Below are 18370 nucleotides of genomic sequence, written 5' to 3'. Positions count from 1 at the left end.
AATGAGACATGGAGTGAGGCATGAATGAGCCTAGAAGAATTATATGAGAAGGTTTAAGCTGTCAGTTGAGCCTAATATCTTCTCTAAAGCAATAGCAAGGAGTAGATGCTTTGGAAGGGTATCCAAAATCCGTCATCCCTGGTTTCTTCTCTATTTGCAGTCCAAGGACTTTCTGAAATGGAGTTTCCATCAGGACCGTCAAACTACACAATTGCTGGTAGAATGTTTTTGGTGAATTTGTCTGTTTGTTTTTGAATTAGCATATCTCTGACAGGATTTCCCTTTGCTGCATTAAAGGAGTAGATTTGAATCTACAAATTTTAATTACCTCCCCAGGCAGTGTAAATTTAAAAACTGCTTCTGCTTCCTCAAATCTGCTGATTGCTCTGTGCATAATCCAGATCTGCCACTCTCTTATGAGAAGCGTTTGCTGTATGGACACAAAAGTCTCTCCCTGGAGGAAACAAATTGCAAGATTTTAAAGTTTTGAGTCTCATAAGGATCAGATTTAGCACCCACTAAATTATCTGCGATGCTTAAAAGCAGACATGTATTATCCTGTCTAAGTGATTACTAGGAGAGGGGTGGAGTAGCTAAATCTGTACTAATTGCCCTATCCAGGGAAGCAGGAATGCCAATGTGTTTGTATCATCCATACTTCATGCAACCTGAATATATAACCCATCATACATGTAGAAGAAGTATTAAATCCATATCTGGGGATATTTGTAGGCTTTCAAGTGACAAACGTTTCAAAAGGAGCACAGGGGAAAAGTGGGAATGGACTGGAACGTGCCAACTTCCCTTATCCATTTTGGCCTAGCACTGTAGTGCATTTGTGAAGACAAGGACCGTAACCTTGCAGTGTCGCACCTTAAGCTACTACATCAATTAATGCAGGATGCTTTTGGAAAGATTGGTTGTCAGTGGTCAGTAGGTGCTGTCACAGCAGAGGGCAAACACCAGAGCACTGTATGCAATGTCCTGGCACAGATGTCCTAAACGCCTACAGCGTTCATCCCCACGCCTGCTGATGGGCTATTCCTGCTCCTGCCTGCCAGACCTCCTTGTCTGCCACCACCTGAACACACGGAATGGCAGATAATGGTAACTAGAACTGCCAGGGAATGGCGGTCCTGTTCCAGTTATGGAATGGGATGAGTAGAATGGGCATGATGGCCTGCAAAATTGCCAACACATCCAGGAAACCTGAGAGGATGCCTAATACAGCCTTCCCCATCCCAGAAATCTACCCCACAGCGTCCAGCTGCCGGGCTGCCTCACCTGCTCGTACAGAGGTGTTCTGTACTTAGGAAGGGAGGGAGGGAGTTTCCCATTTCTCATCGACACAGATCCTGTCTTTTTGGCAAGGTATGTGCGTGTGTGTGCAGAGAGGATCCCGCAGGCTAGAGGTGGAGCATCCCTGTCTAGCCCTAATGTCACCCTACAGGCATGGTGTGGACAGGGAAAGGGGGCGAGAAAATGGGGAGAGAGGTGAAAAGCGGCAGGACGCTGTGGAGGGTAAAAGAGTAGGGAGTGAAGGAAGAAAGCGGGAAAAAAAAAAAAAAAAAAAGGAGGAGAAAGGGGAGGAGATGAAAAGCAAGGGGAGAAGGGAGGACCGGGCGGGGAGGAGGCGAGAGGCCGGGGAGGAGAAGAGGAAGGCGGCTCGGCAGAGGGGAACGGGACGGGACGGGAGCGGCGCCCCGCGGGCCATGCGCCTCCTGGCTACGGCGCTGGCCGCCCTGCTGGCCACGGCCTCGGCCCCAGGTAAGCGGCACCATGGGATCAGCGCCCAGCGGCACCGACCCTTCCTCGGCCCGGAGGGACCCCGGCCCCGCCTCGGGCAGCCCCGCCCGGCGCCGCGGAGCGGGCCCGGGACCCCGCACCGGGCCGGGCTGGGACAGCGCCGGGTCCGGGACGCCGCACCGGGCCGGGCTGGGACAGCGCCGGGTCCGGGACCCCGCACCGGGCCGGGCTGGGACAGCGCCGGGTCCGGGACCCCGCACCGGGCCGGGCTGGGACAGCGCCGGGTCCGGGCAGCGCCGGGGTCGGCGCCAGAGCCGGGCTCGGGCAGCTGCGGGCTCGGGGCCAGAGCCCTTGTCCCCAGCCGGGCAGCCCCTCGCCCGCCCGGGCCCTGCCCCGCTCCGCCGCCGCTCCCCCGGGCTCCCGGCAGCAGCGCTCCTTCGCAGCGATCGGATCGTTTTTAGAAAAGAAAGCTCTTTCCATGCGAGTTCATGGAAGTGGGTTCGCGACCGTCTTCAGTGCCAGGCAAAGCCGAAGCAAAGGGAGATTTGTTATTGTTTTTCCCACAGGTGCCCTGATCGCGTTGGCATCAGGTGGAAGTGGAACCTGTAGGTCGCTTGTAAAAAGTGTCCTCCCTTTAATGCCTTTACACCTCCAGAAACAGAGGTGTAATGGACGGCATTGTGTGTCCTGAAGCTGCAGAACAGACACGGAGTGTGGACCTGAATAGTGAGGTGCAGTGAGCTTACAGGCGTGGGGAAGGTGGGGAAGCCTTGCTCGTTCAAGGCTAATGAAAGAGTTCAGTTTGAGCTCCGCTGCAGAACGGCTGGAGATGATGGAGGCAGAGGTTTGGTTCAAGTCCATCTTCAGTCAATGAAGAAGCTTTCTCTGAGGGGGAGCCTCTGACTTGTGAAACTCGCAGACAGATCTGTTCAACTGAAAACAGCTGCTGTTTTTTGGTGCTCTTGCTAGCCAGCTCCTAATTATTTTCATTTAAACAAAGAGTTTTGCTTCTTCATCTGCTCTTTTTAATTGTAACGAAATCAAACTAAAGCAGGCTATGGCAGTAGCATAGCTTCACTGAACAAACTACAACACGGATAAAAGCCATCCCATATGCTTCTGGTCGTGCAAAGCTCAGATCAGAAGGTAACCACCCTAGTCGCATGCCCCTCTAGTTCCCCAGATATCCCAGTGTCCTTGCAGCCCTGGAGATTGGGTAGATTCTCCATGGAGGAAGGAAGAGAGGCCCATATACAACACTAAACTAGACTCACTGTGAGCAGCTGTGCACAGGAAAACTCCACTCCTATGTCAGCTGAAGTAACTTTTGGGGTTCTCCCCCAAAATCGCAGCCATGCTGAAACTGCTCACATGGAGGGACCCAATGGCCATGGTAAGTCTTTTGGCACTGTTCCAGTACAGAGGGGAGAGGCCTGGCATAAACAAGTTTCTGGGTGCTTGAAGTATAGTTTGGTACTCCTGACAGTGCTGTTAAAGTGTTTTGCTGTGTAATATGGCAGACAGCAATGTTGAAATGTAGTTAATTCTTGGACTTGAACTGGTGTAAGCAGAAGTGGACTATTTTCAAAATGGGATTTTTTAAAACAGAGCTTAGGCAGCAGTCACCTTTCCTGACTCCCCACAGGCTACTGAGACATGCTGGTGGAACATACTAGAGAAGCAAACAGCTAAAATGTTGGTATGGAAGCAACTAAGCAAGCTCATTGCAAAAGGAGAGAAGTTTGATGGTTAAGCACACTGCAGAGAAATCACCAAGTCTCTGACTCTCTCTCCTTTCCCTTTCTATAAATAATTTCCCTATCTAAGCAGAAACCAGACTGAAACTCTTGTGGTGAGCTCTACCTGAACGGCTACATCGTACTATGCTGGGAAGGCAGAAGAAGAAAACAGTGATTCCTCACTTGAAACAGCAATCTGAAGTCTAGAAATCCAGTGTTGTGTTGGCACACAAGCCTGCTCTTAAGTTATGAAGTCTCCTGCTCTTGGCAAGGAGCCCATTACAGGGGTAAATCTCATGTTGGGGCTGACCAGTGCCTGCTAAAGACAGGAGGAACATGTCCACCAGTGTCTGAGAGCCTTGAATGAGGGTTTTCCTTTCCACATAGGTGGTAAATGAACTCTTTCCTTCCAAATCCGCTGTTCCTCCTCCAGTGGCAGTAGGAGGTTAAAGTCAAATGGATATTGTTTTTCTGCTTTATAAAAAGCATCACCCAACCCTGTTCAACACGAGCTGATACCATGATAAAAGCAGCATGAGATTTCCAAAATTTTCCCCATTGCTGTACTTGGGCAGCTGCACCAATGGGAGCCACAGAAGGAAGATAAGGAGATAGGTTTCTACTGATGAGAAACATGAAGGATGCAAAATTTGATATGTCCCTATAAAAAGGCATGTCCCCAGAGGAAGAGTAGAAGCCTTAGGTATAAAATACCAATATTTGTATGAGAGTAAACAGCTAGAAAGAGATCAGAATCTCCATGTACAATGCCACTTTATCTCCTCACAGAGTCTTCCATCATCACCATATCTGACTTCCTCTGTATTTTCTCTTGGGTACTTCTTGGCAATATGTTCTGCCTAGTTTGGAATTAAGCAATGAGCTTTTTGTGTTTTATTTTGAGATTCTGTTTCACAATTCTCCTAGCCAACTTTTTCAAAAATGAAATTCACATGTCAGGAAAATGACATAATTGTTTGTCTTTACAGTTTTCATGACTATGTTAATCATTTCAGTAGAAAAAAAGGTCTGTGTTTTTCATTTACCCAAATCATAATTTTCTGACTTATTAAACATTTATTGCCTAAGTATGTTTGAGTACTCCAAAAAGTGTTGAAAATCTCAAACTTACTCCTTATTTACTAAGCAGCACAACCTTCAAAATTGAATCTTATTTTGATGGCAGAGACAGCCATTTACTGGCTTCCTTTCTGCTGGTTAGGCACCAAGGCTGGTAAGTCCAGAGGGTAATAACTGAAGTTTCATGCCTGGAAAGCTTTTGGTGGGATTCATCCTTAATTTTAAATTTCAACATCCTATTCTACTTCTATGCTTTCTACAGTCCAAAATAACGTCTTTCTTTGACATTTACATGAATTGCAGATACAAACATAATGCACAAATAATTTTATCAATAACCTCATCCATGCTTAGCTGTAGTTTCTTCAAGATTTTTTTTTTAAAAAGCCAAACTCTTCTTTATACAAAATATTTTCTTCTTCATAACGAAAAAATAATATCTGCTTGGAATAAGCATATCATTCAGTAGAGATTTTGATTGAAGTGGTGCAAAATAATTATCATACTATTAATTTCCAGAATTCTTCTCAGTTGCAATGCAACTTCTGTAATTCAGTGGATTTACTGTAAGTAAGGTAATATAATTCACTGCTTCATTTCACTGCTTCACTGGGACCATGAAACCAGTGTCTCTGCCTCCAAAACTCCTTCAGAAATAGAATGGAAATACTTTACTTGCTTATTTTGAAGATAAATATATGTTTGTGTTTCAGGAGCTGATGTCAGACAATAGTCTCTGCCAAAACGCTCATCCCCTTTGTTAAAATGTTCCTTGCTGATGTGCTAGAAAAGTGTCCAGAAATGAAAAAATCGTTCTCCCAGAGTTGCAATTCTCATTAGTGTTTGAGTACAGTACAGTACTCACATAACAGGAAGTTCACAGTTTAGAGGACATTTCATGCTTTGCAGAGTGCATTGCAGGGAGTGCTTGCTCACTGCTGGAATATGATTCTCTCTCCAGTGGATGCCCTCACACTGGTAGATTACACAGCACAAGTCATTTAGGGAGCACATTGCCACAACACACCATTGGTCAAAAATAGATCACTCTCTGATGTGACTAATCAGGACATTCTTAATGTGCATTGGGAAGGAAATAAAATGAGTGTTGATTCCCACACCTCAGAAAATCAGTCCGGTATAAATCAGTTAGGTCAGGAAAGGGAAATCTTCCTCTGATGAACAGTGTGGACATATTTTCAGCCTTCACCTACACTGGCTATTATTAGAAGTAAAGCAGAGAGACAAAGAACTGGTCTAAGTGATGATTAAGGATGAAGAACATTAAAGAAAAGAATCAGAAATTAATGGAAGAATGGAATAGTCATTTGTCCCCAATATGATCTCTTGTCGTATTTTGTCATGCTAGTCTGATGGATTTAACCCACGTTTGAGATGACCATCTGATTATGACAAAGAGAACATTACTTAAAACAGAGGACATGGGAAACGGTAGGATGTAGAGAATTCAGTGGTCTGCCAGTGATAATCTAGGGAGCAGTATGATGTAAGGTCTGCACAAATCATGTCTGAAAGAAGTAGACAGAAGCATGCACATTGAAATTGTGACCTTATCAAATCTGCACAAGATGAGGACAGCACATAGGAAAAACTGAGGATGGGTTAACAGAAGTGGAGCAGAAGTTAGTACAGCAAAGTCACATACTTGGGGATTAGTAAGAATTTCTTTGGTACGCTGGTAACTGAACTGCAAATGACAAAGAAGGGAAAACACCCAAGTATGCTATTTATAACGTGACATATAATCACGTATAAAAGTATCATGAAAAAAGAACAAAATAATTCTTGGATATACCAGGCAAGGTATATCACAGTCAAATCTGGCAAGTACTGTGAGTATTCCACAGGACATTAAAGAAATTCTTTCCAGACACTGCCTATAACTGCAGTCAAGTCCATTAAAAAAAATTAATTACAATCAAATCCAAAATTTAAACTATAACCAATGCAGAGAAGGGCTGTTAGGGTGAATAGGGAAGACACTACTTTACTAGAGGGGACTAAAAAGAACTGGTCTTCTTTAGCTCAACAAAGCAAAGGCTGAGGCCAGATAATTGCTTTGTATATGGAGTCAGGAAGTAAGCTCTAGAGAAGAAAACGCTATTTTAGGCTTCAAGCTGGCACAGGAGCAAATGAGCATAAACTGGCTATTGAAACCATTTAGCCTGGAAGTCCTAAGAAGGATGCAAGCTGTCAGAAGGGTTGGTCACGGAACAGCTTTCCAAAACTGTTCAGACTGATAAAAGATTATGTGAAGTTGGTCCTCTGACAGTAGCAAGGTCTCCATGTCAGCTCTAGGTTATTGATTAGTGACAGAAAAATGCTGGAGCAGACTCATTGAAGGAGAGTCTCATGCCATCCTTAACATTCACAGAGAGGCAGATGATGTCAGGTTCTCCAAGATCATTAAATTGCTGCACACTAAACAGATGTCATCAGTTTACCTGCTGTGGGCTTGCATGCTGAGACAGATTATGGTGCTGTTGTGCCAGTATGGAGGATTCTCACCATCTTTTCTTTCCTTTACAGATATTTGTGAGGCTTTAAATGTGACGGTCTCTCCTGGACCAACAGTGCAATACTCGGAGGGGGATAATGCTACCCTTTACTGCCACATTTCTCAGAAAAGAAGGACAGACAATTTGCTGGCTGTGCGGTGGGTCTTTGCTGCATCACCTACCCAGGAGCGTCTAATGATCAAAATGACAAAGTTTGGGTCTGTCCAGTATTACGGAAATTACACTCATCATTTTCACAAGCAAAGACTTCATCTTCTTAAAGAGAAACATGGAACTATGTACAAATTTCTTATTTTAAGCCTCCAGCAAACAGATCAAGGACATTATATATGCAAAGTACAGGAAATTGGCAAACACAGAAATAAATGGACAGCATGGTCAAATGGTACAGCAGCTACTGAAATAAGAGGTGAGAGATTATTGATTTCACGTCTATAATTTCTTCTTGTCCTGTGATCCCTTTTTTTCCCCTTGTAAGTTCATCCATAAGACATTTGAACTTAGATTAATTTTGAGTATAATAGGTGGCTAGGAGAAGAAAACCTAATACTCAGCTTATGTTCTGCCTGTCTCTTGGTGTTTCCCTTGCTCTTAATTCTAGTCTAGCAGCAGTTGGTAAGTAGCACTTTCACCATCTCTTCAGTACTATTGTTTATACCACTTTCAGCCAGAAAACAGAGCTAGAAAAGCAATGGTCAGCCTGCTGGTATTGACCTTTGGATAAAATGACCAACAACAAGTGGCAGATGTAAGCCAAGTTGAAAACAAGCCATCTCTTTGGGATGGATTAGCTCAAATTTTATGCTACCACACCCACACTTTCAGAGATGGGTGAAATTGGATTTTGAGAACAGACTCCTTTGAAGAGGTGGTTTTGCTTAGCAGCTATGCCATCAGTGCTAGCTGGCAAACTACCCCCTGCTTGTGTCTTTATAAATAGATTTATAAACGGATTTATCAGGAGTTCTTAGCAGGGGAATGACATGTTCCAAGTAAGTGGCAGCAGAAGAAAAAGCAGTATAAAATATTGTCACATCACATGTCATACCTCTCCTCACAATGACACTCCACGTCTTTCATAGCTTCTCAGGCTATTGCTAATTATAACACTGAAACCTCTCATTACTTTTCATAGCTGAACTATGGAGTTCAAATCAATGAAGTTATTGTAAAGAATGAAATCCATAATTTTTCAGTCCAATCCTTAAATAATATTTTCATGATTTTTAGTATGAGTCATGAACACATAATCAGAATAGGGATTTGAGACCTCATGACTTCATCATTTTCACACTGTCTGCTGAGCTGCTCTCCACTTCAAATGACCCAAAGCAGAGCAGGAAACCTGAAATGAGGGAGGAAGACTGGCCAGCCTGTAGAGAGTTGTGGACACTCGATGGGGATCTGAGGCAAACACCACAACCATCCTGACCCCTTAAAATCATATTTATTCTAACTCTAAATCCAGAATAAAGGTATCAAAAGATATCTGAAATATTGCATATCTTTAAATGCCATAGCAACTGTTTTACCACTTGAAGCCTCTTGCCTGGAAACAAAGGAGCACCTTTGCTAGCATTTGGCAAATGCACCCTGAGTGTATGGTACTTGCTGCACTTGAGAGGGAAGGTAACTCTTTTCCAAGTACTGATAAAGTTTCCAGTTTTCCCTACAGTAACACTTGGGCTTTTCAAGGAAATTTTATTCCAAATACATTTTGTATTTTATATTATGATCAGTTACACTTTTTATTGCAAAGGGATTTACTTATATTACAGTTAGTCCTGGGATGCAACAAAAGGAGCAATACAAATTGCCTGAAGCATTTGGATACTTAAGTTTTACTGCTCATGCTTTATCTAATAAGGTAGCAGTGTTCCACCACATCACAGTTGCTGTGTTGCCTAACATTTTGTTCCAGCAATGCATCTGCAGTTATGCCCAAATTCAAAATAGTATCTTTATGCTAAAGCAGCAGGCAAATTTCTTAAAACGTTGTGCATCCAGCAGAGGCAGAAATAGAACACTCCCTTTTTTATTTTTTAAATTCATTCGCACAGGAGGAGGAGGTTACTTCTAAAGACTCAGATTTCCAGAGAGAAAAGAAAAGGATAATTCTGCTTCTTCAAAGTGTAACTTGCTCTTGAAGCAAGTTGAGAGCTGGATCTGTAGTATCTATTGCTATTAATTTATATTCCAATTTTATTATTTGCTAGCAAGTTTGCTTGTTTACATTTGCATAGGCCATTAAGAAGTTGCAAATACATTTTGTTGTAACACATCAATTTGTACAAATACACATGTTGGACTTACAGAAAAACAGTTGAGTTACAGGCTACAATTCCTTACTATGTAATGATGACTGTTACATTTTAGCTACATATCTGGCTTCTACTTTAGGGGCAAAATACACTTCTTTGGAAAAGAAGCCTTGTTGTGGAGATGGAGTCCTTAAGGTTTTCTGTTCCTGCACTCATGTCAACTACAGCAACTCTGTAGTGTTTTCAGAAGGTCCACCTGAAATTTGAACTGTTGGACTTTGCCCCTTTCAGTGTTGTGAATACAAAACACCAGATAGCATTTGTGAGAAGGCCGCTGTTAAATCTTGTTGGTAAAACCAAGAGAAATCCATGAGCCAATGTTGCCAAGAAGTGTCTCCTAATCCAGCCCCACAATGTCTTCTGTCTAAGACAAGGTCAACCTTTTCCCCTTCCCCCATATTCTCATTAAAGGCATCTCCTCCTTACTTGGGCTTGTGTCATCAATGTCAGCCTAAAACCGAGTTAATTATAGTAGAGAATACACTAAAATACTAGTTTATCAGAGAATAAAAAAAACAGAAAAAACCCCAAAAAAACAACAACAGAAAAATGGTTCTTCTACTCCCTTCCTGTCAGAAAACTCAAAATAATCAGTATTCTTTTCAGAACAGTATTCAACACCCCAAAAACACTATTTACAATCAGGCAATCCCTCATGATACTGCACATCTCTTAGGAAGAGCAATACATGTTCCAAATGGTTTACAATCTAAGAGAAGAGACTGCTTGTAGGAGGACAAATGTAGAAAATTAGGCAGTCCAGCTATAATCCTGCTGGCATGGACAACAAAAACAAGTAGATGATCACAACAATCTGTCTTGTTGGGAAGCTTATTAGAGTTTCCCACAGAAGAAAGTATTAGTTGCACGTGGCATTTTCTAACAGTAAAAACGTTGCAAGATACAGGAATACCAGATTATTTTTTTCCCAAAATGAACAATAGCCCTTTTTTCAGGCAATTTTTCCTGAAATACTTGCCAAAAATCTACACATGTGATCCTTTCATGTAACAACTCAGTAATTTGTTAGAATATTCAGGATGAGCTTCCCATCACAACTGAAGAGAAGATTTCATTAGTCCTGAAAGTTGTATATCCGTTGATCTAGGCTCACACTTCAGGTTCCTGCAGGGCACTTCTTAATGAATTCCCTTGCCAGTAAGATACTTGTTCTCTAATCATTTGCCACATGAAGCTCTCTTGGAGGTTCAGACCTCACTGGAGATCTGGAGGACATTACCAGACTCCCATTTCATTGCAGTCATTGCTAGAGGAAGAAAAATCATGGAATTGGCGTAAGTGACATTATCTAATCTGATGTCATAAAAAATACCAGGAAGGGTAAACAATCTGGCTGAGGAGAGCAGAGAGGGTTTTGAACAATGTTTCAGCAGTCAGAGCATTTGGATTCTGGTTCTAGGCTGTACACCTGTTATATTGACAGTCATCCATCGTCCTGGAACAGAGAGGACAATTCTGTGCAGCTGAACTGTTTCATCAAAGGGCAATTAGGCAAAACAAGATCTTGGGGCACTGAAGTCTTAGGCAGAATACATTTACTTCAAGAGGTTCAAACTTTTTATGCCTGACATTTTAAAAATTTTGTCATATCTTCTTTGTTTTTTTTCAGTGATTTCATCAAAATCTTCTGATCATCCCACTTTCAAGAAAAACCATGAAGCTTGGAAGTTTTTTGAAGGTAAAGATGCATCTAACTGCTACTGTTTCTATATATGTCAGTTTAGTCCAAAGGACAGGACAACTAAAGTGCCCCAAATCAGGACCAATTTTGCTAGTTCTGTGCAAACCCAGCCTTGCCTGAGAAATCATCCCACAAAGTACAAGGGGTCAAAGAGAATGGAAGACAAAAGGGGGGAGAAAAAAGAGAATGGAAGAGTCCAGCTTCAGTTTCTTGTATATCTGTTAATGGCAAATGGGAAAATAACAGCTGGAAATAAGTTACAACGCCTGAATAAAAGCCATGAAGGGAGACTGTACATGAAGGTTGTAGTTTGAAAAGGAAAAGACAATCATACAAAAATTTCAAGCCAGTGCGGCCAGCAGAAGAAGCAATTGCAGACTTTCTTCCTCAGCCACTCAGCACTCTCCCCACTGACACTTTTCTTGTTTCATTGTTCGTGTATTTGTTTTTTCCTTTTGTTAAAAAAAAAAAAAGAGAAAAAACGTGCAGCTGTTTGAGCAGAGAAATAACCCAGCTGAAGTCCTTTTGGGTTTTGAGTTATTGCTCAAAAAATCCCCCAAACCCAAACCAGTCCTTTGTTTGCTCCTGAAAGTCACAACTCATAAGTGCAGTTACGCCTATTTGCATTTTTGCAGACTTCAACCAAATTTTAAACTGAGCAGGATACTATAAGAAAGTTTCAAGAGGGTTAAACTACTTCTGAACTGTTACCCTAAATCTTTTGGGCCAGAGTCTGTTTAGATCTTGTAGATGTAACTTTTTTTTCTGTCCTATCATCATGAAGCATCAGCTGCAACACTGACAATTATCTGTGCTTGGGTTTCAGATCTGTACGTGTATGCAGTGTTTGTGTGTTCCATAGGAATCATCAGTGTCCTCCTTTTTACACTTGTCATTCTCTGTCAGTCCCTTCTGAACAGGAGGAGATCCACAGGTGAGCAAAATGCCATTCTTGATGACTGCAAAGCCCTTGCCAAAAAAGGGGGCGGGGGGAGGGGAGAAGAGAATGCAGAGAATGAAATAAATATTTCCTTGCCTTGATTGTAACTTTAAATAAAATTGGTAGGAAGAAAAAAATTCTGCCAGCCAGGCATTTCCTTCCTTTTAAATAGGGAGGAAATAAAATTTTAAATTTGCTTTAGACTTTCCAAAAATCTTTTGCCTTTGCACAAACATAAGTTGAAGGTAGTTGAAACTTCTTTCAGAGAAGACTAAGTGCTGAATCATTAAGTTGCATTCTGACCAGAAGCTAAAATTTTACATGAGTCAGCTTCTCCAGACGAGTAGAGGGGTTTTGAAACAATCTTAACTCTGTTCTATTTGAGTAGCTGAGTAGCTGTCAGTATTCTTGGGAATTTGAGAGGTTTTATGAGCAATCTCTCACTTGCAGTATTTTCTGAAACTAAAGCCTTATTTCAACATTCAGATATATAATTTCATGATAATATTTCAAGATCAAGGGTTACTGTTTCATTCTTTGCCTCAGAGAGGTTTTCTCAAAGAGGCTTCATCAAAGCACTGTTGTTGTAAACAGAAGTGCTGTTTCAGATCTGTGGAGTGACCACTGCAGGCTCTATTTCCATTTCAGTTTAAAAGTGGTTTATTTGGAGACCTCACAAAAGCTGCAAGGATGAGATACCAGCACACTTAGCAGCCACCATGTCAGAGGAGAGTATAAGGACCACCTCTGAACAGAAGCTTTCAGAAGGAGTTTGGTTAGTGACTTGCTTTGTTAATGACAGGAGAGAATCATGGCTTTGCTGCCTCTACAGCCTACACAGATCCCACGAAGGAATGAGTGACTCAGATACACAAGTGAGAAGACATGTAAAGCCAGAAATAGATGTATAGAGAAGCCCTTGCCTGACCACAAACACATTTCAGGCTGTGGCTCCATCTTCCTGGTAGTGCACTTAGCAGAGCAACTCTGATTCTAACTGAACCCAGCAACTGTGCTTGCCAAGAGGAAGGAGTGAGATCAATGTTATTCTTCCTACTCTCTTAAGTGATGACAAAGGTTTTGTGCCAAGGGAGTACCCACACTTAAGTATGTTGGTCATGGTGAGTTACCCTGAAGCCACAAGCACTAGACAGATGTATCCCAGTTTTTCTTGAGCAGACATTGGGTTAGAATTTGCTTGGTTTTGTGAATTTACTGCTGTGAGCATACAAGCAGCTTCAAGGAAGGGTCTATTTACATTGAACCAACACCAGCTAAATATTGAAATAATATACAATGCAGAATAAGATACACAAAAGAGGAAAGGTATGTTCTTCTGAGCTGCTAAAACCTTTCTTCTCCACCTAAATACCTTTGCATGATCAAAAACGTGTCAGCACTGTACATGAGCATTCTCTTACTCCTGAAGGATTACTGTTCTATGCATTTTAAAAAGGCCTGACAGGTAGATGGAAGCACTGCCTTGACAGGCTTAAACATTGTCCCTGTGTTAGTCCCAGTTCCTGGTGCTCTCGGCACCCATCTCCTTAGGACCAAAATGCACCTCCTGGGAGCTGGATAGCTCCCTTAGAATGGGAGAATTCAGGTAAGTCCAAATATGAAAACTTTGCCATAGAGAGGGGCATAGTCCTGTGAGTGACCTGTTGTCTAGTCTTCATGGTCCTTTAAAGAACAGAGAACGAGAAGGGAGGGACATGTTTGTGTTGCATTCAACTTCACATCATGACCCAGGGATGCACTCTCTCATCTTTCTGAGATAAAAATTGACAGTAGGTTGACCAGAAGAGCCAGAGTCTGTCCTTTAAGAGAGGCATGGAAGCCACAAAGCCACAAAAGAGAATCTTAATAACCCTGGCTCCTAAAAGGCTGCAGTGGGGGCAACTGCCCTTGCTCAGGACTACTGACTCAGAGGAATACAAAGTAGAAGGATTTACACAGCTCACACACACAGCTGTCAGCGACAGGATGGTGGCTGGACTGGACCTCTGATCTGATCCCAGAAGGGATCCCTTTATGCCTGTGGCCACAATCTGACTTACATTAGGAACAGCCGTGGCTCCTGTGGGTGAATGGTTTATTTCAGGCTTCTGGAAATAAATACAGGCACCACAAGGGAAATAAAAGTCTTCAAAGTAAAATTACTGGCCTGCTGTGCTTTTCCTTAGCAAGATGTCTTTTGGCTGGGCTGACCACTGGAATGTGTGTTGCCCAGCATTTCCACAGCAGATATTTGGTGTTGTTTAATACATTCCCCTCTCCTAAGACTCGTTATGTCTTCGAGTCAGGCTGCATTTTAAAGCACAGTACAATGTATGGTGACTATCATTAGCTCTCCCACTGTAACAATCTGGCAACTCTACCTTCTCAGCAACACAGGTCTGTCTGCAGTGCTCATTTGAAACTCGTAAAATATGTTCGTGTGAAGCCGCATTTTCTTTCTGTTTTTCTTTTCTTTAACAGTGAAGCATTACCTGGTGAAATGCCCCCAGAACAGGTAGGAGATTACACATCTCTTTACTCCAAACCAAGGTACCAGTTCTGGATTTGTTTTGCTATGTGCATGCTGAAGAATAGGAGTAATGTTTTCAAAATGCTTTTGGGAACATAAAGAGTAGGAGATCCCTGACTCATGAATGTGCCTGCATGGAAAAGGAGATCTACCTGGGCTAGCTGTAGGTGTTCCATTGACAAGCCTCTCCTTGATGCTCTGAATTGCTTTCTGAAGAAGCCTACTTTAACTCTGTGTGGGTTTCTAGGGTTCCCCAACACCTCATGTTAATGACTTAAACTGTCCATGCACATAGAACAAATCACAATGTTACACAGGGATTCCCACACCTAGGAACGGAGTGGGGTTCAAAAGCAGATTTTCAAGGCCCAAAATCTGTTCCCAGCTGAAGACTCCAAGTGATGGGAAGAAGTGTAAATCACTGTCCTTTAAATACCACCGGCTGCCAAAAGTTTTTTGATGGCGTGGCTATAAAACTGATTTCCATTGTATGATTTTCGTGATACATATATTGGACTGGAACTGCAGTAAAAGTATATGACAAATACTTCATAAACAAAAAAAATAAAAGAGAGATGCCTCATAACAACACAGAAGGACAGCTGTTTCCCAGTTCTCCGTGACAGAAACCATGTGTTCCTAGCCTTGCAGTTTAAATCCAACCTCTTGGTATCACATACTGTTTCTCACAGTCTAAATCTTTAGACACTATGGGATTCAATGCCAAGTATAACACACCCTAGATCCTCCAACAGTGTGATTTTTAGTGGATTCTCATGGGATTATCGTGGTATTCAATCTAACTGGCACTCAGATGAAGTGAAATCAAAACAAAGTAGCACAGTGTTCAGGAGAGACCAATGCAAACCAAAACTTTCATGTAATTCATGGACAGATCATTGTTCTGTGACCTTGACTAGCCAGTGCACCACCCAAAAATTTAGAGACAGCTCAGTAGTTTTCATTTTTTCTGGATGTTTTCGCTTTCCCCCTTCTTTATTAACTGCCGGGACAAAGTTGGAATTACAAAAAACAAACAAAAAAGAGTGGGGAGGGGGAGGAAATCAGAGTATATTGGTAGGGAACATAAAAAGAGAAGAAAAATGACACCCATCTGAAAAAATGGAGCATGGCAGTCAGATAAAAACTCATACTGCAAACTCTGACTCTCTGGGAATAGATGATAGCAGTGATACTGCTGCAAACACTGAGCTTATGAGGCTGAATAGAGGGGAGAAAACAAGCCAATGTGATTTCTTCACCACAAAACAGATTCTCTGGAAGTGAAGGAAATGTATGACTCTATGTGGATAAAAACACAGTTTCATGTGTTTCAGTGTGACAAGTTATGCTAATGCTAATGAAATCCTCGATCACACAAATGCATGCCTAAAGTGCATTGACTTTGGGGCTTTAAAATTAAATAGCTATGAAAGTGTTACCAGCATCCTAATTGTTATGTTTCACACTTGGTACCATTTATTTTCCACCCTCTGCTCAAAACACAAACCACCACTTCCTTTGAACTCATTGCTCTTCACCTGCAAATATCTTGTCTTGGAACTTAATTCAGCACATTTAGACCCAAAACCTACTGTCTAAATATCCATTAGGCCAAACTGATTAACTAATTTGCAAGAGATTCTTGCCATTTAAAATTACTGCTGTGCAAAATTCAGCCTTCATTAGAGAAGCTCAACTCCAACTCCCTTAGTGATATTTCAAACACAGAGTAGAATCCAGTTTCAAAATTACATTAATAGTCTGGTGTCTAAGAAATGTCTGTATTCCCACTGCAGTAATACCTAAGCATCTTAAAATATTTTACATCTTGACATCAGAATGATGTTTTTACTTTTAATTGGAATCTAAAGCACAAAGGGGTGAGTGATTTTCCCCAGGTCTCACAAAATGGCCGTGGTAGAAAAGAAAATTAAATCCAGATTTCCTGAGTATAACAAAGCAAATGTTTAGGTTTTGGCTTGCTACTTGACCAGTAACAAATTAAGGAAAAAAAAAAGAGTTGACCAAAACCCATTTCTTTACCACATTTTAAAAATAACTACCTAAATAAAATAGTACAGTTATTTTTAGTTTTTCAAACCACCTAATTCAATTCTCTGGTGTTTTCTTTTCTTTAAATAACCTTCTTCATATTATTTTCCTTGTTATTGGATCATTTTGCCAGTTTCCAGAAACCCCCAGGAGGTGAAGCTTTGAAAACAGGAACATTTTTTTCTGTCTCATATATTTGTGTTGGCCTGAACTCTCTAGTCCTTGAGTGACTGTTCTTCTGGAGATAAGTAACTGGAGGTAAATAAAGTGTTTGCCTCAGAAAGCTGTCCATCTCGACACCTTGGTTCCACAGTGCCAACCTCACATCACAGGAACAAATTCTGCCACATAGACCCAGAAACAAAACTCCAGCTGTCCTTGGCACCTTTTCACACAGCTCTCCTATCTGGAAAATATCCAAGTAACTCCCACTTCACTCAGGTGAATTTTTTGTCACCCTCCTGCAGACCTTTGACAAAAGAAAATATCTGACTTAGATGGCAACAGGAAAGGTGCTACATCCTAGACTCCAATAAGGATAGCAAAGCCAGAATTCTCGTACTTTCCCAGGTCTTGCAACAGCCATGACCTCCAGGGAAACTGATGCTCCAGTTCCATGATTATTGCACACCTTCCATGGGTTACTTCCCAAACCCCTGCATTTTTCTTCCTCTCTAAAAACTCATTAGATCCTTCAAGAAATGCACAATGTGACCCCGTTGAAATAGAAGCCAGGGGGCTGAAGAAGGAGCTGGAGATAAAATACTAACTTTTCTTTTAGACAAGCTCACAAAGAGTCAGTGTTTCAGAGCCAAGGAGTCTTTTCTGAGCCTCCTTGTTTGGTTTGAGGAGCTCAGTTCTAAGGCAGCGAGTATAGTTATTGTATCTGCAGAAGTAGTTAACCCTGTGTGGCCCTGGCATTTAAAAGAGACCTGCATGTCTCAAATACATTTCTTTGTAGCTTCACTTCCCCTGGCAAAGCAGGAATAATAACTAATGCAGTGAATTGACACTAAGCCTTTTCATATATTGTGCTTAGAGAAGTTATATTGGAGCAACAGCATCTTTAAGCTACACATCTGCCTTAATGACCTTGGATTATTAAACCCAAAAACATTTTAAAATATCATTCTTGTCTCCTTTTTGGTAGTCTTTCTTCTTGGTAGTGTGCTGTTTGTACAAAGAAGCCAGGCAGAACAATTTCATTTTCTGCTGGTTTTAAACCAGTTGCTCTTGATTTTAGTATAGAAACAAATGGTTGTTGTGGGATAGGTTCATAGTAGAACAGGCAGACTTAGAAATTGTTTCAATCCAACACTCAGTTTACAAAAGATGTGATTTATTTGTAAATCATAAACATATTTTTTAATGTCTTTTTAGAAAGTTTGGCAGCAAACCTATGTTTTTGAATGAGTACATCAAACAGAACTCAGGAAAACCAGCAAACCAGAGTCCTTTTGTACACAATCCACATAAGTGTAAATCCAGAGTGATTTTACCAATGGTAGTGACATTCATTTGGATTTATAACTGTGTAAAATGGTAATGCCCGTAACTTTGTTGTTCTTGTGTGGGCGGTAGCTGAGACATCTTAACTTTCATTAAGTCTTTGGCCCAGTCTGAATATTTTATTCCATTAATATAAAGAGAATGTTTCATTATGCAAAAGAATCTGGAGAGGAACAGGAGCTTGGGACAGATGATTTAAAATTCAGTG

General features: G+C 41.6%; 1 protein-coding gene across 2 annotated transcripts in view; it reads left to right on the top strand.

The window, feature by feature from the left end:
- The first annotated feature begins 1592 nt into the window (after positions 1–1592).
- The window catches only part of VSTM4 (V-set and transmembrane domain containing 4), a 32239-nt gene continuing 15461 nt past the window's right edge, over positions 1593–18370 (top strand). The window contains exons 1-5 of one of the 2 annotated variants that reach the window (XM_014875440.2): positions 1593–1767; positions 7116–7514; positions 11057–11125; positions 11955–12062; positions 14550–14583. In XM_014875440.2, the coding sequence (XP_014730926.2) occupies positions 1593–1767; positions 7116–7514; positions 11057–11125; positions 11955–12062; positions 14550–14583 (785 nt within the window). Of the gene's footprint in view, positions 1768–3102; positions 3140–7115; positions 7515–11056; positions 11126–11954; positions 12063–14549; positions 14584–18370 lie in introns of those variants that run through there. The other variant, XM_088169087.1, reaches the window with a different exon arrangement.

Source organism: Sturnus vulgaris, chromosome 8 (assembly GCF_052056855.1).
Source record: "Sturnus vulgaris isolate bStuVul1 chromosome 8, bStuVul1.hap1, whole genome shotgun sequence".
Taxonomy (NCBI): Eukaryota; Metazoa; Chordata; class Aves; order Passeriformes; family Sturnidae; genus Sturnus; species Sturnus vulgaris.
This window is presented reverse-complemented; position numbering and strand designations above follow the sequence as displayed.